Here is a 25,653-nt window from a genome sequence, read left to right as displayed (position 1 = left end):
ATTGAAGAGCAGAAGGCTGGAGAGGTGCTGGGGGAGGGATGCATGCACTTCGTCATCCTCCTCCTCCCTCTTTCTATTCTCTCACTTTTCCTCTCGTCACCCTGGCCCCAACACCGCAATACGTCTTTCCCAAGTTGTTTATAATCACCGGGACACCGTAAGTCGAGAGCGATTGAGGTGCTGGAGGAGAAATACATGGTAAAAAAAAAAAAATTCCTGCAAGTCATCAGACGGTAGAGGGGTATAATCTGAGGTAGTGGAGGTGCTTGCTCAGTGGTGAGATTTGAAGCTTTACAAGAAAACCACATACATATAAAACCCTCTTGGATGTGACCGCCGCTCGGCTGGTTTCAAAGCTGCACTCATCTGGAGCTACCTTTAACTGCAGCATGTCAACAAGGATGGGGGGAAGAGTAGAGGAGGAGGAGGGAAGTGAGAGGTGCAAGGAGGAGTGAGAGGAAGACAGAGAAACATAGTGATTGTGTTTGATGCAGATGAGTTGGCTCATAGAATAATTTTGTGCTCCAAAGCTGCATGAAACAAAGGCTCCTGTATCTGACTAACTTTTCATCCTTCTTTATTTCACCCCAAAAAATCCTGGCCTGTCATACTGTTAGCCACAGCAAAGCACATCGCCCATTGCAAATAAATAGAACATTTTCCAATGATGTAATCAACCAAATCACACTTCAAGATGTTCTCTTACGAATTATTAAATTTGGCGTGACAAAAAACGGACTTTTTAAAAACGGCGTATGCAAAAGTAAAGAAGATATCGGCCGATTAATCGGCTATCAGCTTTTTCCTGCTCCAAACTATCATCGGTCGACCTCTAGTGTGTGTCTGTGTTTAGCTTTGATTCTGTTTGCCTCATCAAAATTCTGAATTTTTTGACTCAAACAAAAAGAAATCAATAACAACTGAAGTGCAGCCAACATTTCAACCAACCAAAGTTCTTTCATTGTCAGATTATTCAGACTGCCCCAAAAAATTGTTTTGCAACAATCAAGGCTCTTTGAGATTCTTTGGCACCCTGTCCTACAAAAAAATCATTGGTATTCATGTGGCAATACTTTGGTTATAAGGATTTTGTATTTCTATTTAGTTTTGTTGGAACCTGAGCTGAATGAGTTCAGAAACCTGGTTATCACTAACAGCTTAATATAATCAGTGCCATGCATGCACACTTTATCATAATCACGCATGTTACATTGCCTGGAGAAAATTACATTACTCATGATTGCAAACATTGGAGATTATGGTATTTGCTGAAGCACAGATAATATGCTCTGTTTTTATTTAGATTTGGAAGGAAAAGTGTTTTTCTTGACTTCAAGTGGCTCTACTAACAGGGTTATAACTTAAAACAGTTTCCCCCATGTGGAAAACATCTTATTTCTATTTTGTTTCTGCTCCTTTCACTCAAAGTAGACAAAGTACACAAAGTATGAGTAAGCATGTTTAACTTTTGACTTTTGATGGGATATGCTGGAGCTTTGATAATGAAGAAGTAGTTTCTTTAATGAGATGCTGTTGTTTTGAACTCCTCCTGTAGAGTCTGAAAGACTGGAGACATCATTATTTTGTTTTAAGACTAAAGGCTTTGAGAAAACATCTTTACAGAATTCTGTGTGAAAGGCTGTCTCGAATGTTTTAGAGAAAATATAAAGACCTGCTGTTTTATACACTGCATTATTCTCAAATATAGTGTGTGACATTATTTAGACAGCAGAAGAAAGTTTGAAACATGTCATAACGGTTTAGAAAAGGGCTCATGTTTTTCTGTTTTATAATAATCTGTGATTCAAAGAGCCTCACTATACCATCACAAAGGGCTCTATTCTCTGACAGCACGAAGACGAGTGAAAGCAGTGCTACAACATGTTGGTATTTTCCTGACCTTGAAATGCTATGAAATGTTTGCCTGTTCCTTTGGTATACATGTGCATAGCACAAAGAGTGGCAACTAGACAATAATGCTGAATATACATTAATTGATTTAATTCTTTAGAATTGCATTAAAATACTTAGTAAAATGATGTGACCGTAGCAGGAATGCAAGTAAAGTAAAGCAGTCTGCATTCAGCTAAAGAATAATTTGTGATTCTTACCAGTACTGTATCCGTCATCCACCACTGCTTTAGTGCCTGTATGAAACCCCCTCCCAGGCTTTTTTTGTTACTTTTGTTTTAATTTCATTGTAGCCTACACAGTAAGTAGCTGTCGGTAACAGCTTTTGTGTGGATCACTGAGTTAGAAAATAAAAATGTGCATTATGATGCATGAAACACAAAATGACAGGAGCAGGAATTCAATATCTCAAGAAATGTAAATTCAGCGTTAAAAGTCATCTGCCTTTTGCAGCACAATGCTTGTGCATTGCTTCTATTATTCTCTTACTTGGGGGACGCCAGCGTGGTCGACCACCACTGTGATTGGTGCATCTGTTAAAAACATCAGTTTACTGTCATAGAGGAGTAAAAGAACCAGAAAATATTCACTTTTAAGAAGCTGGAATCAGAGAATTTAGATTTACTGAAACCGATTAATCGATGATATTAATAATTGTCGATTAATTTAATAGTTGACAACTAATGATAATCGTTCAGCTCTAATGTGAATACATTACACCAATACTATGGTCTTGCCTGATGCTCACAGAGACCAACCTGCACGTTGCTTTTCACCTGTTTGTTGTGAATCTCTCACTGTACTACTCTGCCAAAACGTCCTTCAGAGAGACACTTTTCAGGGCTGTGAAAGAATAAAATTGTCCAAATTGTAGTAAAAAAAAAAAGAAAAGTTACATCATTTTGTGGCAAGATTGCAGTTACACCAACTAGGAGCTGACATCAGCTGAACATATTCCAACTCTCCTTTTCTCATTTAAAAAGCTCTAATGAACTGCTCTAGTCTTCTTTCATCCAAGAATAACCGGAGTGTGAGGCTGTAACTTTGAAGAGAAGCCTCAGAACAGTTGGCAGAGGGAATGTAGATTTTAAAAAATGATGGTACATTTGATAGAAGTAGATTTCCAGAGCTGTGGACAGACCGACTATGAACCCTCCTCACAGTCTAAAGTTGTAGAAAGAAAAGCAGAGAGAGAGATGGATTATTAAAACGCGTTGTTGCTGCTGATATGGGATGAGATTACAGAGCCACAAGTCTGCACAAGTGGATGCCTCAAGCACCTCTCACCACTCTTCAGCACTATAAACTAGTGACTGAAAGTGCTTGTTTGACATTGACAGCATGCAGTGAGGAGTGTAGCGGCCATAGTCTATAGGCCATGCACAATAACAGAGCTAGTCCTCCTTATCACCGATTTGTCCTGTCACTTCTTCCAGCAGTTGACCCTCTTTGTCTAATTTATACTAAATTGTGGATGTTTTCCTGATAGAGAAGATGAACCTCTCCATTAGGCTGTTATACTCCTCCCTTCCTCCTTTTCAATGCATTGCTGTCATGCAGATTTTCTATAAAAACACCTGCACATAGCACAGCACTGGTTGTATCAGAAGTCACAAGTTGATTATCATCTGATGACTTCATGTTGCACTTTTAAATACAGCTTCTTCACTGTTGTAATTATAGTGGACAACTTGTCTTTAAGGATGCAAAGGTGAATTGTGCTTCCAGCCACAAGATAATCTTGTAACGCTGACTTCTTTTATAATCACTTTTTCATATGCTGTTGTAAAGGGAAGCTGTAGCTGGTGATCCGTTTAATGGCATTATTATGCCTCTGCACCAGCGACAGTATTATGTTTTCGGGTTGTCTCTCCGTCCGGAAGATTCGCTTGAAAGCAATATCTCAGGGAATTTCTTCAAATTTGGCACAAATGACCATTTGGACTCAATGATGAGCTGATCAGATTTTGGTGGTCAAAGGTCAAGGTCACTGTGACCTTACAAAACATGTGTGTAGCCATAACCAGTGGGCAACTCCAGGGTCGTAGAAGTAACCATAGGCGTTCTTTCTCACTTTTCATTCTCCTTAACTAGCTCTGAGTTTAGCATATTTACGCGGATGCGTTTGCGTTGCAGTCAGTTCTTATTGCACGCTAAATGCCTTGCTCATTATCGTGTCATTTATAGGCCTTTTCATGCAACCAGGCTGTTCAGTCACCTACCAGAAAGGCACTGCTAACCCTGAGTACTAACCCTAACCAAGTGCAGCAATGAAAAGATTCTGTGTCGCCCCATGTACCACTTTCTACACAAAATGTCTCGGCCTCTCAGTCACCCCATCAGATTTACTGCACGCGGGATCAAGGGCATTTAGGCCAATCATGTTCTTCCCTGATTAGTTTTCCCCAAGACTGAGGGATGAGAGTCGTGTCCGGTGCTCTCATATCTGAGGACTTGATGTTCTTGCTAGATATTTTGGACGGCTTCCTAAATGAGCAGATGCGCTCGTGTGTGTGTGCGCGTGCGCGTGCGCTTGTGTGAACCAAGTGCTGTTGAATATTTGCCATTTTTTCTTTTGCTCTACATTATCCTGTTGGACTACCAAACAGAGTTTTAACACTGTGGGATTACAGTCAAGAGACAGGCAATAATAAGTTTTATCATATAAACCACATTACTCTGATACCTGCTTTATGGTAATTTGGTTGATAAAAGTTAATTTTGATTAAACCATAGCACAATTGTAGTTTTTGTACACTGCAAGATTGTATTTAAAATATTTTTTTTTTTTCAGTCCATTAGTCATCTGTTCAGTGTATTCCAGATTATCTTTCTCACAACTTTTATTCTCCCTCTTGTTCCCTTTTTCCTTGGGACTCAGTGACACACTCGTCTGTGTTTGTGTGTTCATTTATCTACATGAGCCAAAAGGCAGGAAGATAGGAGATGAGAATTAAACCAGAGATAGAGGGAATGTCTGAGAGAACCGTTTAATAAAAACAGAGAGGATTAGAAAGAGGTGGAAGGACTAATTACTAGCCAAAGTGCTTAGCGGCCAAGAGTGGGAGACTACAGCTTGTATGGTAGTGTAGTGGCACTGGGCAGCTCCCAGATTTTATGGACCTGTATTTATGTTAAGCACAGCATCACTAAGAAAATAACAATATGCTTCCCTGGATGACAAAAGAGAGACAATCTAATGATGACTAAGTGCAGATCACAATTAAAAGACAGCAGGTCTTCCAGGCAGCTCAGAGGCCAGCAATGTAGCAAGTCAGTCAGGCTGTCAGCCAGATATCTAATTAACCAATCCGTTATGTAGACATCCAGCAATCCAGTCATCAAAGAAGGCAGACAGGAATTAAGGGTCTGCTAATAGTAGTGAAACAAATGAAGACCAATGGGCGACCTGGAAGTCAGGAGAAAAAATACTTTAAAAAATATTAAACACAGCAACCTTGATTTGCAATTTTTTTTAGCTGCAAAATAGCACATGTAATTTTGATTTTGATTCCCCATTTTGAGTGGGGTCGTAAGAAATGGAGAAATGCTGTTTGCCCGCAGCTCCAGGGGAGCACAGCAGATAATGAGAGGGGAAGCATGGAGAAACATGTCGGTAAGAATGGAGGGCTATATTGAGGGGACACAATAGGGTGTCTTTGATGCTGCCGAGCTGGCATCCTCAAAAGCTGCTTCATGCTAGCAACGCCTCCTCTAGAGTCCATAAACATTCACCCATGCATACAGAGATACATACACCTTCTTACCTTTGACAAGAGTTTTCCAGGAATGCAACCGTAGGAGCACTTGAAAGGTGCCTTGAAGAACGCCTTGGGGAGGAGCTCCTTTATTCGTTTAATAGTCCTAGAGAGGAGAGTCACCATTGGCCTCCTTCAGGACCCGAACATACAGAGCACTTTTTAGCTGCCTGGGGCGGCTTTCTTGTAATTGATTTCAATGAGAGTGATGCTTTTTGCTTGCTGCTTTTGCATTGCTGAGCGCGTTTTTTCTCATCTATGCGCCTCACGTTTTTACAGGAGTGCCCTGAATGCCTCGAGTTGAAAAAACTTCAACTTAGAAGAGAAATGCACCTGACTTAATTTGCGTTTTTTTTAGGGCTGTCAATCAATTAAAATATTTAATCGTGATTAATCTCATGATTGTCCAACAGGCAACAACAGCTGTCAGTGTGTCAGTGTGCTGACTTGACTATGACTTGCCAAAAACTACATGTGATTATCATAAAGTGGGCATGTCTGTAAAGGGGAGACTGGTGGGAACCCATTTTCATTCACATATCTTGAGGTCAGAGGTCAAGGGACCCCCTTGTAAATGGCCATGCCAGTTTTTCTTCGCTTAAATTTAGCGTAAGTTTGGAGCATTATTTAGCCTCCTTCGTGACAAGCTAGTATGACATGGTTGGTACCAATGGATTCCTTAGGGTTTTTTGAGCCCACTACAGCCTAAAAATCACAAGTTGTGTTAATACGTTAAAGAAATTAGTGGCGTTAAAACAAATTTGCGTTAACGCGTTATCGCTTTAATTTTGACAGCCCCAGTTTTTTTCCCATTGTCCAAACGGATGAATTGAGAGGACAGGTGATTTCGTGGTTGTCTAGCAACGATGAAAAAGACGTATTTTGCAACCTGTAAAATACACTCTGTCTGATCAGGGCCTCAGTAGTCCTGGTTAGCTTCGTTGAAGGAGCCCCATACAGATGAACAGTTACCTCATTCTAACAGTGCATACTGACTATTCTATCTGTATTGAGCCAGTTAAAGTGATCATCACTCCTTAACCAGACAATCACATTTCTGTGCCTATTCTGAAATCATGTTCTTTTAAGGATGGCAGTGTCACTCTGTCAGTTGAAACATATGGTGAGTTCAGACTATGCTGAGGTTGTGTCTAAGCAGCAGTGTGGCCTCTAGGGCTGCTAAATCATAGACTTCTATACAGCATGCATGTTTGTCAACACATTTTTTTCTTTGTTATCATTCATCCTCATTGTGCTGTTGTAGCCAGTTCTGGGAACTGAAAAGATACAAAAGGTATATAGTGTATACATACATTCATACATACTCATGACTCAATTGCTCACCAACTTGAAGGGTTTGCTGACTGCCGGTATTCTTCCTCAATGGTGACGTCCATCTGGCTGTATTCCCTTTTATGAAAGATGGTTTCGATAGAGCACAGTATGTAGTACAATATACTGTAGTACGAGAGATGGGTTGATAGCATAATACACTGTTTGAAAGTACCCAGTTTATTCAATCGTTTTAATAGATCAGTGATGTGTGACTCTATGGTATGGTGACTGGTGCAAATTTCATGTCCTTTATGTGACAAAAGGGACATTGATATATTTAGGTTTAACTTCCAACGTCGCAGTCTTTTGGGTCAACTTTCCCCATGAGAATTCAGTCTTGTGATCTTGACACCTAAATGGCCAACAGTAGTTATTGACACTTAAAGGTGAAATTGCTTTTTGTTTACTAACGTGAGCATAGAGGGAGACAGACACTCACAGCATGACAGGAATATAAATTACATCTAAGTCCATAGTAAACTGGAGGTTTCTGACATTTTGGCACCTTTGAAATCAATTCCAGACCAGTGTTCAAGTAAACCACTTCCAGGGCCTTTTCAGTTAGTTTTATTGAGCTTCATAAATCCAAGTTGATATAATATCTTACAAAGAGGTTACCTCTGTCTCTCTGTCTCTCTCCCTCCCTCCCTCACACGCGCACACATTTAGAGCAGGAAACAAAATGACCTTTTCAAAAAAGTCTGTCGTAGTTGATCTTGATTTGATTTGTGCATTGTCCAGGGACAGAGAGAACTATAAAACATCTAAAAGAATTTAACAAAAGTCTGCCCACTTTCAAATTGTGGGACATTCAGATGTCAGAACTCAGCAGAGTCATTTTCCCAGCTTTATTAAATATTCTATAAAAGTCACTTCTGCAGGCAGAAATCAACATGAAAATTGTTCTGAGGCTCGACAATAGGGGTTTTTCTGGTAACTTAATCGGTCCTCCATGGATATTGCCAGTATGAAACCCCAAATCCCCAAATACCTTCTGCGGTTGGAATGATTCGCAAAGGTCATGTTTTAGAAGCTATTGAAGTCCAAGATACTGCAGTCTACGGTTTGGCATATATTTGGACACTTTTGGCAGCCCACATTATGAGAAAAAAGCATCCGTGCCTGCTGGTTGCATTCATTCTTGGAAAAGATTCAATTCATCTTCCCGCGGGCAAATCCGCAGTAATTTCTCATGAATAGTTAACTGCATGAACTTTATCAAAAATATTATTTACATATTTATTATATTTTAATTGATTGCATGTATTCTAGAGTCTCTTTCTCTGGAAACTATTTGATACGAAGTCAGATACTTTGCATTTTTTTTCTATATGTATTTACAAAGATTAGAAAGCAGGTTGAAAGAAATACAGTAGACACAAAACATAGTCGTTTTTTGTATCTGTATTTGAAGCGTTTCTCTGTCATTATCTGATCCGTCTTCAAAAAGAGAAGTCAATCTCAGTTGGGATACCTGATAAAATAAATGGCACATGAAATGAAAAGAATATTTTATACCCGCAGTGCTGCACATGTGACGCTCTGCAGGGAAAACACTCAAAGAACCATAAAAGACGAACACATTTTAAAAGCAACACGTCATATAATTCTTCATAAGATTATACAGCGTTAAAGGATAGACATATGGGAGAATAAGACACAGGCAAAGGGATTATTTGAACTGAATATGTAGAATACAGTGCTACACATTACTCTGCCTTCGGGCTCGTGGTAAAACCTAATGTGAACAGCAAATATATTGCCTGAGAAAGATGCAGTAAACCCACAGAGAGAGAGGGAGAGAAATTAAATCAAATGCTATAAGCAATGCAGAAAAGACCCGAATGAAGATGGAAAAAGCAGGAAATAAAATGTAGAAAGAGAAGGGGCATGAGATAACAGGAACATGGGATTACTTGTGTATAAAATATATTATTGAGTCTGGACTAGAGGAAGTGGGAAAGAGGAGAGCTTTGTCTGTTGGTCTGAGTCGACGTAACTGATCCCCTGCTACAGTACAAGGATGAATGAGGCTAGTTTCTAACAGGCTTCAATAAAGGCAAAGAAAGAGTTCACTGGCTGCATATAAATCACGACTTTGTGCATTTGTGTGTATGTGTACATTAGGTACGCATACCTAAATGTGTGTATTAGGGCTGTCAAAGTTAACGTGATAATAACGTGTTAACGCAAATATTTAACGCCACTAATTTCTTTAACGCATTAACATAACTTGTGATTTTTAGGTTATAGAGGGCTCAGTTTTAAAAAAAAACAAACTAAGGAATCAATTGGTACCAACCAAATAATGCTCCAAAGTTATGCAAAATTTTGGTGAGGAAAAACTGGCATGGCCATTTTCAAAGGAGTGTAAATGGGTTCTATGGGTACCCACGGGTCTCCCCTTTACAGACATGTCCACTTTATGATAATCACATGCAGTTTGGGGCAAGTCATAGTCAAGTCAGCACACTGACACACTGACAGCTGTTGTTGCCTGTTGGGCTGCAGTTTGCCATGTTATGATTTGAGCATATTTTTTTATGCTAAATGCAGTACCTGTGAGGGTTTCCGGACAATATTTGTCATTGTTTTGTGTTGTTAATTTATTTCCAATAATGAATATATATATTTGCACAAAGCAAGCATAACCTGAGTTGATAAGAGTATTAAATATACTTGAAAAATCTCCCTTCAAGGTACATTTAGAACAGATTAAAAAACGTGTGATTGATTTGCGATTAATCGCAATTAACTATGGACAATCATGTGATTAATCACAATGAAATATTTTAATCGATTGACAGCCCTAGTGTGTATGCATGATTGTCAATAAGCTTGCTTAAATATATAAGTGTATGAATAGAAAGGATAGCCCACAATCTACCTGAGCACAATAGAAAAGCCAAAGATACATGTGTGCTATTTTCTTTCCTGGTTAATGCACAAATAAACAAATAATTTCTTGGTGAGGGCTAGGGGTTAGAGTGACAACCCTTTTTCAAAGCTCACAGAAAGCTGAGGGAGTTAGCTTTTAATGTGTAACACAACAAGATTTCAGAGGACTTGGCCAAAAAAGCTGTTAATAACACAAGAGGTTTTATATGTGAAGATGGACAAGCCACTTTTTATTGTAATCTGCTCCAGGCAGCTTTAAATCCTAATGGGAAGGCCCGACAAGCATTTACACATTCTGTCTCAAGTTTTAATTTATTGCAATGGCAGGTTACATTTTTTAACTTCTGTCCAATCTTGCTGGCATTTTGAGAGTGATTATATATTAAGACATTTCCAAGGAGTAAAAGACACAGCACAGGCCACCTTTACCTCAATATATAAATGTTATCGTATCTCAAAGATGTAGCAGAGATTGGCTCTTTTGATGTCTTTCTAGTAGAGCATAGATTGAATTCTCTGCAGGGCCTCCCACTTTATGCCGCCATGTGAAGATCAGATCTGTGCCAAAGCATCAGATCAGATCTCTTAATCCGAACATAATCTTTCAGAATGCGCTTTGCTGTTTTAACAGCTTTTCCCCCTGCAGCTAAGAGTTGCTTGTGTGCGTTGATGTGATGCCTTGTTTGTCTTTTTGTCTGTACATTTGTTTAAATGTCTCTCTTTCTTTCTTTCTTTCTAGGTGGAGAGGTTCCCTACACTACTCTAGCTACGAGGATGATGATGGGCGTCTGGTGGATGTTTGCTCTTATTGTCATCTCCTCGTATACCGCTAACCTAGCAGCCTTCCTCACCATCTCGCGCATAGAGAACTCCATACAGTAAGTATCCAACATATTGTGTCCTCTGTTGTCAGTGGTGTCAACCATGCTGGCTTCAAAATTTGGTTCTGTGGCTTTAATCTCTGAAAAACTCAGTTCTTTTGACACTGGTGTTGTGATACAAGAACTGAAACCCTTCAACTATCACCAATATTTAGTTATACTTTAAAGCTGCACGTCACACCTACACAGATGTACAAGCACAAAAGTATTAGGGGTAGGAATCGCCAGAGGCCTCACAATATGCTGAGTATTGCGATAAGATATACAGCGATTTATTACCTTTTTTATGCCTACGCGCTGGCAACACCTGTAGCCGGAGGCATTATGTTTTTGGGTTGTCCGTCCGGTCCATTCTTGTGAACGTGATATGTCAGGAACGTTTGCAGGGAATTTCTTCAAATTTGGCACAAACGTCCACTTTGACTCTTGGATGGACTCATTAGATTTTGGTGGTCAAAGCTCAAGGTCACTGTGACCTCACGTCTGTTGTATTCTCATGATATCTGAGGAATGGCTGGAGTGAATTTCTTCAAATTTGGCACAAACGTCCACTTGGATTCAAGGATGACCTGATTTTATTTTGTTTGTTAGAGGTCAAGGTTGTTAGAGGTCACTTCACAAAACACTTTTTTGGCGATACTTCAAGAATTCATAACCTAATTCCGACAATTTCAACCAAATGTCTAACAGGATAACATTATGAAGTGATGACATTTTGGACAGATATGGATGTTAATTGCAACTCCTCCAGGTTTCAACTGCTACATGTGCAGTTTGTCAACATCTGTTTTATCTAATAAGATACAGTTTTCATTCTGCTCATCTCAGCCTTCAAGAGCAATTTGGGGTTCAGTATCTTGCCCAAGGACACTTTAATGACATGTGGACTGGAGGAGCCGGGGATCGAATGGCCGACCTTGCGATTGGTGGACGACGTGCTCTACCTCTGAGCCACAGCCTCCGCTATTGATATCGGTATCTGTAAAGGTATCGGTGCATCTCTGCCTCGAACGTATATATTCAGCTCTGCTCACACATACACTTGGGTTTACTCAAACTTATTCACCATTGAGTTTGTGTGTAGGTGTGCGTGCACGACTAATTGTTTCTAACACACAGAGACACACCGCAGTCTTCCCCAGTGTGCTAGATTGTTGCTCAATGTGGAAATCCATTCTAGCAGGCAGGTGTGATGCATGAGAGGCAACGCACACACACACACACACACACACACACACACACACAGAATTACTTCCCTATCCTTTCCATCCTTTCTCCCTTCCTCCTTCACCCCATCGTAGGATAGTAATTTCCTGTCTGCCTCAAGTTTGGATCTATCATTGTGTGTGTGTGTGTGTGTGTGTGTGTGTGTGTGTGTGTGTGTGTGTGTGTGTGTGTGCGTGTGCGTGTATGCGTGCATGTGTGCGTGTTTCCAGTGATGAAGATAGGGAAGATAAGGACAAACAGAAAGAGAAAATCAGGCCAAGTGTGGAAGAAAGTAAGAAGAGAGTGTTTTTGCATATTCCTCTCAGGTTGGGGCCAGTGAATGTATCAAGTCAACACACACACACACATTAACACACACGTTATTTCCCTAAGCTCCGTGCCCTCTGTTTATCTATCCTTGTGATAATATGTTTGCCTGCTTCTCTCCTGGTGGCACAAGGAAACACTCATCTCTCATTGGACTAATCAGCATGCCGAAGCATCCGCCATGCCCGGCAGTGCCACAGTTAATTGTGCTTGGCTTTGGAATAAACAACATTTATTTCTCTAAATCTCATCACTATCTGTCTCTTCATTTGTTTCTGTCAGTTTCTCTCTACGTCGTGCTCTTTTTCCCTCTCTTTTCTGTCTTTAGCAGACCTCCCTTCTCCACTTTCTCTTCCTCCCTCCTCTTCATACTGTCTCTTGTTTTCCCTTTATTCCAATTCCGTCTGTGTAGTCTCTTGGAAAGTGTGTAGAAAGCATCACTTTTCTTAATTTTTGTCTATCCTTTTTTTTCACTTAAATTCGCTGTCATTAATGAGTGCCTCTCAGTTTACCGCCTCATTCAGTATCCATTGAGCTAATTAAGGATTTCCATAAATTTTAATGCATTATCTTTAATGTGTTGACTCTTCTGGGGTCATTAGTGGCATAATTACCACCTAAACAGCAGCGCTCACATGGCCTTAGGTCTCCAAAGATGGGTGGTGGGGTGAGAGGGAACATACCCAAAACAAACTGCGAGTAATCGTAAAGCATAACAAAACCTCAACGGAGAGATGAAGAGAGAAGCCGAGCGAGGAAAAAAAGGGGATTGTGTGATGTTGTGATTAGCGTGCACTTCTATCTGATGAATACTTGATTTACATATCGCGCAGATGGAACGAGAGCAAACGGTTTAGCGAGCGAGTGATTGAGAGAGTGAATTAGTTAAGTATGGAAAAGAGCAAGCAAGCGAATGCATGGATAGGAAAGGAAGAGAAGGCCGGGGAAGGATGGAGGCGTCGCTCGTCTGAGTGTCTCAGTGAGCCGTCAGGAGAGACGGGGTTTTTAAGTATTAATGCCCTTGTTTCATCCTGGAAATGAAATAACAAGTGAGCATTCAGAACCCTCTCTGGACTATTTCACGCTTGGATGTTTTCCCTCAATTTCAGTGTGAATCCTTTAGGAAAACAGTGAGGGATGGCGGTGGAGAGTGGCAAAGAGATGGAGCAACATACAAAGAGAGAGAGAGAGAGAGAGAGAGACAAAACCTTATAAAGTGGAAATAAAGAGAGGAAGTAGGTGGAAGAAAAGATGAGACGGATTAAGAGGAAAAGGGGAGGACAGAGGCAGAGGAACAAAGAGAAGGATAGAAAAAAGAGAGTGGAAAGAAGCCTGGGAACAGAGAAAGGGGAAGGGTCTGGGCCGTGGTGATAAGTTAAGATGAGAAATGGATTTTGGAGGGGTAAAAATGTGAGAAAAGAGGTGGCACCTGTTGAGAGAGGAAAGAGATGGATGGGAAGATTGAAAGACGGATGGAGTGTTTGAGGATAAAAAGCTTCCTTTCCTGGCTCAATCTCACACAGCATGGGTCATGTTAGAGCTGCTAATGATGCCAATAAAGTCAATCAGGTGTAGTGTGTGCTTATGTGTGTGCTGGTGACTGTTCTGTATGTACACATGTCTGTTACGTCCCAATGGTCCGCTAAAACAGCAGAGTGCTCCCATTGGTCAGCAGCTCTTTTGGTTATTTAAGTCTTGCATGTTTTCTAAAGGGCCATAAAGTCAAGATTGTCTGTCTCACTGTCACCTCTATCACCATCTGTTGGTCAGAAAGGGATTGTCGCAGCAGTAATGGATTAATGACATTTACACTTTTAACTAGTGCATAAGCTATCTACTTTAAGAGCAAAGAATAAACATAAATATATACTGAAGAGATAACAACATAATGACATATATTCAGACTGATCAACACTAACATCTAGAAAATAATAATCAATAATAAAAACGCCTCTAAATACTTTAATTATATGATGAGAAAACTGGCATTTATATGACTATGAAGGTCCCAAACTCCGACATTTATAAATAATGCAAATATTAACTAAACTTCAGCAGCTTTAAAATGTAGCTAGCCTACTCTAAAGACCATGTTATAAATGTTTGAGGAAAGAAAAACCTCTTCGGGTTTTGGCTTCAGTCCGCACAGATTGCTTGTTGTTCAAGGTTGCGCAGCTGTCTGCAGTGCTTCAACAGCCATTTGTTAAAAAGTTAATGAACTGATCAAGGCTCTACTGCTTTTACCCAAATTAATTTCCCTACAGAATAACCGAGCCAAGATCATCTTTGTCTTTTGGATTCTGAAAAAACAAAGGCCCATCTTTTGACTCTCCGCAAGTACTTAATAGTACCTATTTCTAATATATGAGGTGGCATTGCAACACAAGTCTTTAAAGATAAATAAAAGATAAATAAAAAAATAGCTAAAAAAAGAATCACTAGGTTGTATGCAATGCTCCCCTCAAAGGTTACACCTTCTTAGCCTTCCTTAACCTCTAAAGCCCTAGGGTGCTGGAAGGTGTGGTTCGCCTAGACAGACATACCCAAAATAAATCAAGAATAGCTCCACAACTAAGTAACAATGTGACTGTTACTATGCCTGAGTAAATTGAGATTAACCAAAGGAAAAATTTACATTTTTATCCTCGCCTAAAATGTTCTTTTAGACAGTGGATAACACCGTTATAGCAATGATGCCATGCACAGAGATGCCACTGAATTCATTCAGCAACTCCTTAACTACAACTGTGCCTACCTTCTTGAAAGTGAATCTGGCTATAAAAAACTACTGATATCCACTACAGGAGGCTATGTGCACACAATGGAGCCTTTGACCATGACATTTACCCTGTGCATCATCAGTTTCTACCATTGTGCACAGTATAAAAGCAATACAAATTAAAATTGTATAATTTTGACTCCAAATGGAGTAGTTTTATTATAATAATGAAATATGATCAAGTAAAACTTAGATAATAACAAATAAGATCAATAACAATGTAAATAAAATAACAAAGAAGAATCCAAAGTCAAGTATGTACATTCAATATAAAAACGGTCAAAAATATTATAAAGTAAAAATACAATTTCTCATGCATTGATTTTGTACTAAAATATTGTAATCATTGCCAAACAAACATTGTTTGGACAAAATACACTTGGAGTGTTGTTTTAGTAGCATTAAGGCCTCATTTATAGGAGACAATTTGGAAGAAAGACCACCATAGCATTTTATGAAGTTTTAAAGGCAGTGTTTTAACACACAGCTCAGCCGAACCCGGTACATTTAGCTAAAAGAGGTTGATGCAGTGTATTACCAAAAGCTTTCAACGGAGATGACCAGATGACCCAATATGTAGAAACAAAGATGTACAGAGATCACACACACATACTGTATACACTGAATAACATGCAATTAATCTATATCTAGCCTTTCCCTCTCCTCTCTCTCTCTCTCTCTCTCTCTCTCTCTGTCACACACACACACACACACTGTACATACTTAGTATTTGTCACAGGATCCATTCAGCTGCTGTTCACTCCATTTACTTGCTCATTGGGCTGCTTAGGGGGTGATATAATTGGTTGCAAAATGAGCTAGCATACACACAGGACAGAAAGGCAAGTGTGTGCAAACACATACACACATGCACACGCTAGATTGACAAAAAACATTCCCCAAAAGACAATTAAGCACATAATTCATATGTGCATATCTCCCTTTAGACAACACACACACAGAGTAAGACATTTGGAGACAGACGATGTCTGTGTTTTTTTAATTAAAGTCCAGACATTTAACAGTATTTGATTAAAATGAATTATTGCAAGCGCCTCTTTGTTTTTGTCCACCCCTCCAAATGTTCCTTCTTTAAATGAGATGAAGTCCTTCCATATTCCGTTAGAAATACAGCGTAGGTCATATGAAGTAAACATCATATTAGTGCATTCTAGCCACAGCAGGGGATGTTCTTCTTCCAGTCTTCAATCAACAAAATTATAACTATTGTACAGGATGTTCTGTATTTTAGACTCTAAAATAGAGGTTTAAGGATGAACTTCGGGTACTGTTTTTCTTTTTATCCCCACATATTTCATGCTGAGCATTTTAGAAAGGCACCTGCACCACATAATTCCACTCTAATATTTTCAGTTATAAGCTTTTGATTGTGTTTTTCTTGTCCAATTACAGCGGTTGAGTCACTATGAACCCATTTAAATCTCTCTTTTTTTTTAATCTCTGTAAAATCTAAACTCATCTGACATGACATATTTCTCCCTCTCCCTCTCCCTCTCCCTCCTACACATGCACACACCATTAAATAACAAGCCCAGAGTTACTACCCAGTGAAACCAATTCACAAAGGGGGAATCCTGGCCGAAGAGTGTGCTGACAGGCGTGCATATTCACGGGGGAGTAGTGGGGAAGGGAGATTATTAAGGCCAAAGATTAATTGACGGCAATAAAAGATTCATGTTCACGGCAAAGTTCATTAAAATCTTCAAAGGTTTTTTTTTCTTCTTTTAGATCGGGTCAGAGAGATAGTTGAGGAGGGCATGAGAGAGAGAGAGAGAGAAACCGCAAGAGCTGTGACCCTCCATAAAAAGTCTGAATGTGTTATTTCATGCGTGTGTCTGGGTGAGCAGCCTTTTAATAATGCGAACAGTACCTACTTATTTTTGTGCCAATTGTTAAATCTGCTTTGTGGGTATGTTGCAGCTGAGTTAATGAAGTAAGATACTGTACACTTGTTGTTCTTCATTAAGCAGGACATGTTGTTTTTGTGTGCATGTTTTGTTTCACAAATCTCTCAAGTCTCTCAAATCCATGGGTGGTATGTAGCAGCCATTTAACAAACAAACAGTAATTAGTTCCTGTAATGGTTCTCCATTACATTTCTCAGCGGCCAAACTCTTTGAGAGGCAACCCAAGCACTGTTGCGTTATAATTAACACTAGCTTGTGTATTCCCCCAGAGGTGGCAATTTATGGGTGAGGGGTAGAGCGAGAGAGAAAAGGACAAGAGAGAGAAATAAGAATAAACAATTACAAGACAGACTGACTTGTGTTGTTTCAATTTCTACTTCTTTGTTAGTGTCTGCCTTTTTCTTGATACAATTGTAGATATTAACTGTGTGCAGTTAGCCAAGCGATCGTTCTCAGCACTGTGAACTGAGTGAGTGCTGCTGTCTAAACTGCTTTCCACCCCTCATTTTTCTCACGGCCAATTCCAATTTTTCTATTTCTATTCCATGTCAATTACATGTCACTGCCAACTCCCACTGTTGGCCCATGGAGAGTTCAGATACTCTATGTGTACTGTCCAACGCCCGTCTCTCCAGACCTGGTCATCTATCCCTGGGAGTTACCAAGACCGTAACAAAGGCTTGATCATTCACCATGTCCCCTCATGCAAACATAAAAGTGCCAAGCCAGAAGCACCACAGTGAGGCATTTAATCCAGGTCAATTACTCTTGCAGCCATGTGAATAATAACTCTTTTCACCACTTGAAAAGAAAAGTGAGATAATTTTTTAGCGTAGAGTTGTATTGGTTTTGGTTTATTACCATGGACTGGCATATAGAAGGATCAACTCCTCATTTTTTGATAGTGTTGGACAGGCTGTTCAGTCTAGGGCTCCCCCCTGAAAGTCGATGAGTCGAATCATCATCAATGACCCCTCAGTCGACTTGAAATGGTCCGAGCGCGGGTGCTGCAAAGCTCACTGCCAAAGACGCGAGCCACACACTGCGGCGCCCTCACCCTGACCCACCCAGTCGAATCCCTCAGGTAGACTGCACGGACCCCACTGGTTGAGAAGTGTAAAAATATTTTTGATTCATTATGAAACTGTGGCGGACTGCATTTTGATTATGTTAATGTGGTCGAAATCATCACTGAAACTCAGGCCAGTGGATTTTCTGATTGCCAGATAGTCTGTATGAAGAAAAAAACAAAAAACGAATAGTCAAATCTTCGTATTGAACAGCCAAATCCGAGTCAAATCAAAAAATTCTGTTTGGGTACAGCCCTAGTTCATTCCAAAGCCATTTGTCATCATTGCCAAAGATGAGATAGCAGTGTAGTGCTTTGTGGGAACTTGTTGCACAAAGAGCATGCTGTTGAAAACAGAGCATTGCTACATCCACTACTACAACTACAGCCACCAAAAAACAGCCACCTAAAAGGTGACAGCAGTATTCCCACAACAGTAATACCCAGGGGAGGAACTGAGCCCCATGTGGGATGTGAAGCTGGAATTCAGGCAGAGTCTGCATGCTGCTTACAGTGAATGGATGACTGGAAACAATGTGAATACTAACTCTTTTCATCACTTGTCTCTCTCTCTCTCCAGGTCCCTCCAGGACTTATCCAAGCAGACAGAGTTGCCTTATGGTACAGTGTTGGACTCCGCAGTATACGACCAGGTGCGCTCCAAGTCTATGAACCCCTTTGAGAGAGATCCCATGTACTCCCAGATGTGGCGGATGATTAACCGCACCGGAGGAGGAGATAATAACGTCGAGGAGTCAAAAGAAGGCATTCGCAAGGTAGGTCTTTACCTTTTTAATTAGTTGTCAGTTCCAAACAAAGGGCCGTCGACACATGTAAAACCACTGCGGTTAGTAAAACAAACATTGGATGACTCCTGTGATACGCTTTGAATACGGGGGACCAGGTAGTACCAATTAGTAATTACTCGGGGCAAAGCATTTACATTCAAGCCATCATTTGCCAACATTTGACCATGTCATTTTTGAGAAATTTGGTTGTAGTGTGAAGTTAACCTGAGGGCAAAATGACATCAGTCTCTGAGTTGCTCAGTTTTGAATCTAGATAAGCCTCTGGGGGCAGGGAGTTGTATTTCTGGGGTTCCGGTGTAGCAGGCGGATATCCGAACCCAGACTTCCTCTTCCGTGTGCTGCTCATTGTTTACAGCCTGATTAGCAACTTGAGACGCAAGACTGGCGTGACATTTGAGAGACGACGTGTACAACCGGATTGTTTCACAACTAGGCAGTTAATAATCAAATTTTAAACTAATAAAAAGCTAAATCATCGTGAGATGATAGCTGGTGGTTACCAGATTGCATTTCGGCCAATGTGTTCCGCCTCTTTTTCTCTCCACGCGGACTGATTACCTACATTCAACCAAAGCCTGCTCGAACGTAATTGGTCAATATTGCTCGGACTACAAATAGAAGCCAGATCATTTCCTGTACCAAAATCTTGTGCCGTTGCCTACAGATTCTCAGATGTCAGGTCAAGTCATTTGATCACATTTTTCAAATTTATTTTTATAGCCCAATATCACAAATCACAAATTTGTCTCAGGGGGCTTTACAATCTGTACAGGATATGACATCCTCTGTCCTTTGCAGTACGACCCTCTCATCGGATAAGGAAAAACCTTTTAACAGGGAAAGAAATAGAAGAAAACCTCAGGAAGAGCAACAGAGGAGGGTTCCCACTTCCAGCACTGACAGACTAGCAATAGATGTCATGTGAATGCAGAATCTGTTTATTGAAATTAAAGTCACTGTTTGTAACTTTTTAAGCGTATAAATGTACCGGGTCGCCACACATGCACGCTCGCGTATGCGCGTTCGCGTGTGGCCGCTGCCTCTCCTCCTCTGCCTGCTTGCCTTCACTCAGACAGCGCGCGCGTTCTCGCTCAGCTCGCTCCACCTCTAGACGTGAACGCGCGCTCACTACACACTGCAGAAGAGTTAGTTTAGCTCTGAGAATATCTAGTAAATGTACAGTGGACGTTTGTGCAGAAATAAATGCTGCAGCTCCTCCAGACCAACAGAGGTTTCCCGTGTCTTGTGAAGTGACGGAGCTCCTCAGCGAGTAACGTTATCGTCTCGTTACCTACCGGGTGCCGGTGTCTCCCTGCTCTCTCCGGCTGCGGGCGGAGAGAGCAGGGAGACACGCTACAAAGCCCCGCTGCATCAGCCTGCGCTGAGGCAGGAAAAGCCAACACTAAGATCAGATCGTGTTCATGGAGAGACCTTCGTCTGGTCAGCTAACATTACTGCCAAGCAGCTGAAATATAGAGTAATATTGTGGTTTTAGCTGACGTGTGTCGCCTCACTGTTTTGAGCGATGCTCGTTCAGGTATATTTAGAGCGAGCAAGTGCGAGCTCGACGCTGACTTTCGTTGATTTCACGGCCACAGGTGTCGCTGTTAATAAGCAATTCTGAAAGTTACAAATAGTCCCTTTAAGTTACGGCTAACCAATCATATTAAACCTCTTTTCCTCTGCAATGAAGATGGTAGGGGTTAGGGGATCCAATTTGAGTTCTTACATATCAACATTTACTGTTTGCTTGACTTGAATATATTTTATAGTATACGGTGACATTTGCCCTGAAAGTCAAGTGAGTCTTGTGGTTTGATCACACGATCACAGAATTGCCATGCGTCCTTGCTCTCCCAGAGAGCAATTTCACTTGAAAGCATTGCTGCCCAGCATTATGCTAAATGTCCAAACCAATCATAAACGCGTCATGTGACAAAGGCATGTGACAAAGGCACAGCACACAGTGCTGTTGTCACTGAATAGCATGGGCAGCTGGTAAATAATGTCACATTGCTTAGCACATAGGGATAATTGAACTATTATATGTGATGTAATGATACCAGTAAGAATGAGAGACAAAATGTGTCGTCCAATAGAAGCACGTTGTTTCCTGTTTGAAACGGCAAGAAAAAAAACAATCACGTGCATTCCTAGATAGGGTACGTCACCGTTTGATCAGCTAGTTGAGTGTAGCAGCGCGTCCCCTAGTGTCCTCCCAAGACCTGGTGGACCTGCACTGCAGGATTTAACACTGACTATTTGTTTAACAACTAAGCCACAAATTCACAGACTGACCATACACGGTCCAGCCAAATACTCGGTTTTCACTGAGTCTTGTTTCAATCAGGGGTTTATATTCTAATACCACCCACTATTTACATTAAGTACCCAAAAATCAATATCACTGTGCAGTTTTTCTGATGTTATGTCAGTACCACTACGAATTTTGCATTTGCTTGTAAACCATCACCCTTAATTCGTAGTGTTTAATACATACAGCAAATTAGGCTATTGGAATTTTAAACCTTAGCCTAAAATAAACAGAGGGTACAGAGGCTGTACTGAGGTACACCACTGGAGTTGTGTGCTGATATGTGTTGAGGGTTCTAGCTTTGTAGAATCCAAGTCAAATTCCACTATGGACACAATAAAGTATATATCTATCTATCTGAATTGGATATTCTTCTGGTATCCAGTATATCCTTATTGCACACAGCTCAGCCTCAGTCCTGTTTTGATATACAGCTCATGCTACAGGGTCGTCTGTGTTGATGGGGGATAAATCTATCTAAACGATGTTAACGATACACAGATAACGCACGCATGGTTAAATACTTAATTCCCTCGGTGATTACCCGGCATCATAAATACCTGACTGCTGCGTCTCGCTTTCTGTTTGCATCGCCCTTCTCTCTTTCAGTGAGGGTCTCACTTTATCCCTCCTCCCTCTAGAATATATTAGACTTGAACTGAAGCCAGCATTGGAAGCGTTGGGAGGAGTGATTAAAGTGGCAAGTGGTATTTTTAAAATGATGTGATGAATGCAGCATATAAGCACACAACTATTAACACTCAGTCATATACAGTGCATTGCTTGTTGGCAGGGGTGTTTATTGAGCACATATAACTAATTAGTAGTGTGTCCAGGATCATGCACAAGTCAGTTTTTTATTGCTAAACAGAGTTATGTGGGTGTAAATTTAAAATACATTTATCCTCATGATTACCTAATTGACACCTGCAGCTTTACACCCACACACATACAGTATATCCTCTGATTTATCTAAATTGATATAAGTGTGTGTGTGTGTGTGTGTGTGTGTGTGTGTGTGGTGTGTGTGTGTGTGTGTGTGTGTGTGTGTGTGTGTGTGTGTGTGTGTGTGTGTGTGTGTGTGTGTGTGTGTGTGTGTGTGTGTGCGTGCGTGCGTGCGTGCGTGCGTGCGTATTATATGTATGTTTTTCATCATATTGTAAAAAATGTCATGTTAAGTCCTGTATAAAAATGTCCATATCTTTAAAGGTTCTCTATACGATATTCAGAGCATTAATATAGCATCAAACAACTATTTTCTATGTAAAGATATGTAGAGGAGTAATGTCTACCTGAGCGGAGAATGAAGTCACTCTCCCTCTGTGTGTGTTGTAATCTGATCTTTTCCGTACTTTGTTGACATAGCCGGGTCGGCCGCGCTTGCCTTTTAGTGCATGCGAGTGTGCCCCACTGGCTAGCTTATGGCCACTGCTCTGCACTGCGCTCATACGACGGTTAGAGCTGATAACACCGTCCTCTCCAGGTCCCCCCCAGGTTGACACCGTTAGCTCTGTTAGCACTTTTAGCGCCGGGCCTGTGAGTCCAGCAGGGTAGTGGTGTTGTGGAAAAAGTTGTTTCTTAGCCTGCTGGTGCGAGACCTGAGGCTCCCGACCGCCTCCCTGATGGGAGAAGAGCAAACAGTCCGTGGTTGCAGTGTGAGGGGTCCGTAATGATTTTACCAGCCCGTCTCAGACACCAAGTGCGGTGTAGGTCAGCCATGGCGGGGAGCGGGGCACCGACGATGTGTTGGCCGGTTTTCACCACCCGTTGCAGTGCCTTCCTGTCAGCCGTGGAGCAGCTGCTGTACCACACCGTGAAGCAGGTGGTCAGGATGCTTTCGATGGTACAGTGGTAGAAGTTTGTCAGGATCTGATGGGACAGGTGAGCCTTTGTTAGTCTCCTCAGGAAGTAGAGGTGCTGCTGCACCTTTTTGACCAGTTTGGAGGTGTTGAGGGACCAGGACAGATCCTCAGAGATGTGTACCCCGAGGAATTTGAAGTTGGTAACTTCAAATTAACACCAATACTGTATATTGGTGTATATTGGTGTTAGTGACAGTGGCAACAAAAATTCCCCTTGAATGTTCTGAAATAGTTTTAAGATCTTGACATTTATGCCGCAAGACTGCTCAAATATTGAGAAATAAAAAAGTGAGATGCTGTGTGATGACGGAGCCAGGTCACTATCATAGAGCAGCATAGTACAGAAGGATAATCACAGTGTCGTTTGTTGACATTGCTGGAAAGGCTGACGAGTTCAAAACCATGTTAGAATGTGTCATCATGGCAATATATGAGATAGCAGTGTGGTTTGTTATGATATCTACTACCACTGTTGATACAGTAAGCCAGGCCAACAAGACCAAAGTCAAACTCCGTTGTTTTCCACTGATTAGCTGCAGGGAGTGGTGCGAAAAATCCCCCGTGTCTACATCAGTGCCACAGGGATAAGCTGAGCCTCCAGCGTGAGGAGGAGCTGACCACCCAGTGTATGGCCAGAGACACTGACAGACATCATGCTGTTGGGGAAATTTAAAGCTCTTTGCTAGTTGACTAGCGTGGCCATCATTGCAGCATCAGACCAAACAGGGGATGATCTGTAGATTGAATCATCACCTCATCCACTGCTTTAAAGGAGGATCTGGTGCTAATTAGGTCCCTTAGTTTATCAACCTAGAACATACAAGTAAGCCTAGCACAATAGTATTAATTAAAAGTGATGATTAATGTGCAATTCACTCATTTTTAATATTTATATGTGTCAGCAGAAGGAGTGATCGTAACAGAGTTAGAGAAAGAGAACAATAGTCGTCCTATGGCTACATTGCATTACTTTTGGCTGCTGGCTGCTGATACATTTCCAGGAACCAATGCTTAAAGCTACAGTTGGTAACATTAATAAAAATAACCTTTTATCATATTTGCTCAAACTGTCACTATATTCTGACAGCAGTATATGAGGCCGATAAGCTGTGAAGAAATCAGGTTCCTCTGCCTCTTCTTTGTGCTCCTAATGGCATTTGCAAGTTTCTACCGCGCCTGACGGAAAACAACCAATTAGAGCCGAGCAGTTTGTAAAGCAGCTGTCAATCACTGCTTGTGAAGCTTGCGAACTCCGATCAAACTGTCAAACTAAGCAATGCTGATTAATTATGAATCAATATTATGTTACTGTAATGCCTATTTCTCGCCTCAAATGTTTTCAAAAAGTTTGCTCCGGCTGGTAGTGCAGTGCTTGGTTTTGGCTCAACTGTTTTCAACATGCCGTCACAAACCGTCACAAACTTTCTCATTTTACAGCTAAAAATTTCCCTACAAGGGGCGCCTGGGTTAGCTCAGTTGGTAGAGCGGGCGTCCATGTATTAAGGCTTGGTCCTGACCACGGCGGCCTGGGTTCGAATCCGGCCTGTGGCCCTTTCCGCATCCACTCTCTCTCTCTCCCCCCTTTCAAGACTCTATCCACTGTCCTGTCATAAAAATGGAAAATGCCCCCAAAAAAATAACTTTAAAAAAAAAAAAAAAAAAAAATTTCCCTACAAGATGTTTCTGAAAACATTTGAGGCGAGAAATAGGCATTACAGTAACATAATCTTGATTAAAATTTGATCAGAGCTGCGTAGTTTGACAGTTTTGACCGTAATTCAGGATCAGTGATTGACAGCTCCGTGAGAGACTTCTCGGTTCTGATTGGTTGTTTTCCTTTGGGCGCGGTGGAATCAAATGCCATTAGGAGCGCTAAGAGGAGTGAGATTCAGAGATTAGGCTTTAAGAGTGTCTGGTTCTTCTAGTAGCTACTGACACCGAATGTTCTGTGATGAGTAAGTCATATAAAAAAGGTTGCTATTCAATGGTGCGAGCAGGCAGGAGTTACAGGAGACAGAACTGGGTGAGGGGCTGGTCATAAGGTAGACGGAGAGTGGATCTGGTTTTCATGGCTAAATTCTACATGACAGAGGTGCAACCTCCAGAGTGGCAGCAAGCATTGCACAGCAGCAATGAGGCAGACCTTCCCTTCTGACTGTGTCTCTCTTGATTTGTTTTTTTTTCCTCCCCTGCATGTCTTTCCCTGCACCACCGATTATTTGCAAATCCCTGCGTTACTGACTAACACTACTCTTTTTTTTCACCAACTTCACCCTTTTCTATATTTTTCTTCTTTTTCCACCTCTCTTTCTATTTTCCCTTTCCGCATCCACTGTCTCTCTGTCAGTCTCTCATTCATCTACATTGTGTTAAAGGCTACAGGGTGCACTCTAGTGGTACACTGATGCCCGTCCCCGTCTCTTAGCTGCATTGACACAAGTGTTTTCTTTCTGCTGCAGTGGCACCACCAGTGACGCTGTTGCCATGTTTGACTGTATGTTTAAACATCCAATGAAACTCAAACCTGATTCCAGTACTACAAATATACACTTGACTTCAATTTAATTTGTCAAATA

General features: G+C 41.1%; 1 protein-coding gene across 6 annotated transcripts in view; it reads left to right on the top strand.

Moving 5' to 3' along the window:
- Positions 1-25,653, top strand: part of grid2 (glutamate receptor, ionotropic, delta 2) — a 560,240-nt gene that overhangs the window by 462,516 nt on the left and 72,071 nt on the right. For all 6 annotated transcript variants that reach the window (XR_005207895.1, XR_005207896.1, XM_037778044.1 and 3 more), the window contains 2 exons: positions 10,642-10,780; positions 18,673-18,868. Coding sequence is in view for 4 of the 6 variants with exons in the window: in XM_037778044.1 (XP_037633972.1) it covers positions 10,642-10,780; positions 18,673-18,868 (335 nt within the window). In the remaining 2 variants the exon portion in view is untranslated. The remainder of the gene's footprint in view (positions 1-10,641; positions 10,781-18,672; positions 18,869-25,653) is intronic.

This window comes from Sebastes umbrosus, chromosome 8 (genome assembly GCF_015220745.1).
Source record: "Sebastes umbrosus isolate fSebUmb1 chromosome 8, fSebUmb1.pri, whole genome shotgun sequence".
Classification (NCBI taxonomy): Eukaryota; Metazoa; Chordata; class Actinopteri; order Perciformes; family Sebastidae; genus Sebastes; species Sebastes umbrosus.
This window is presented reverse-complemented; position numbering and strand designations above follow the sequence as displayed.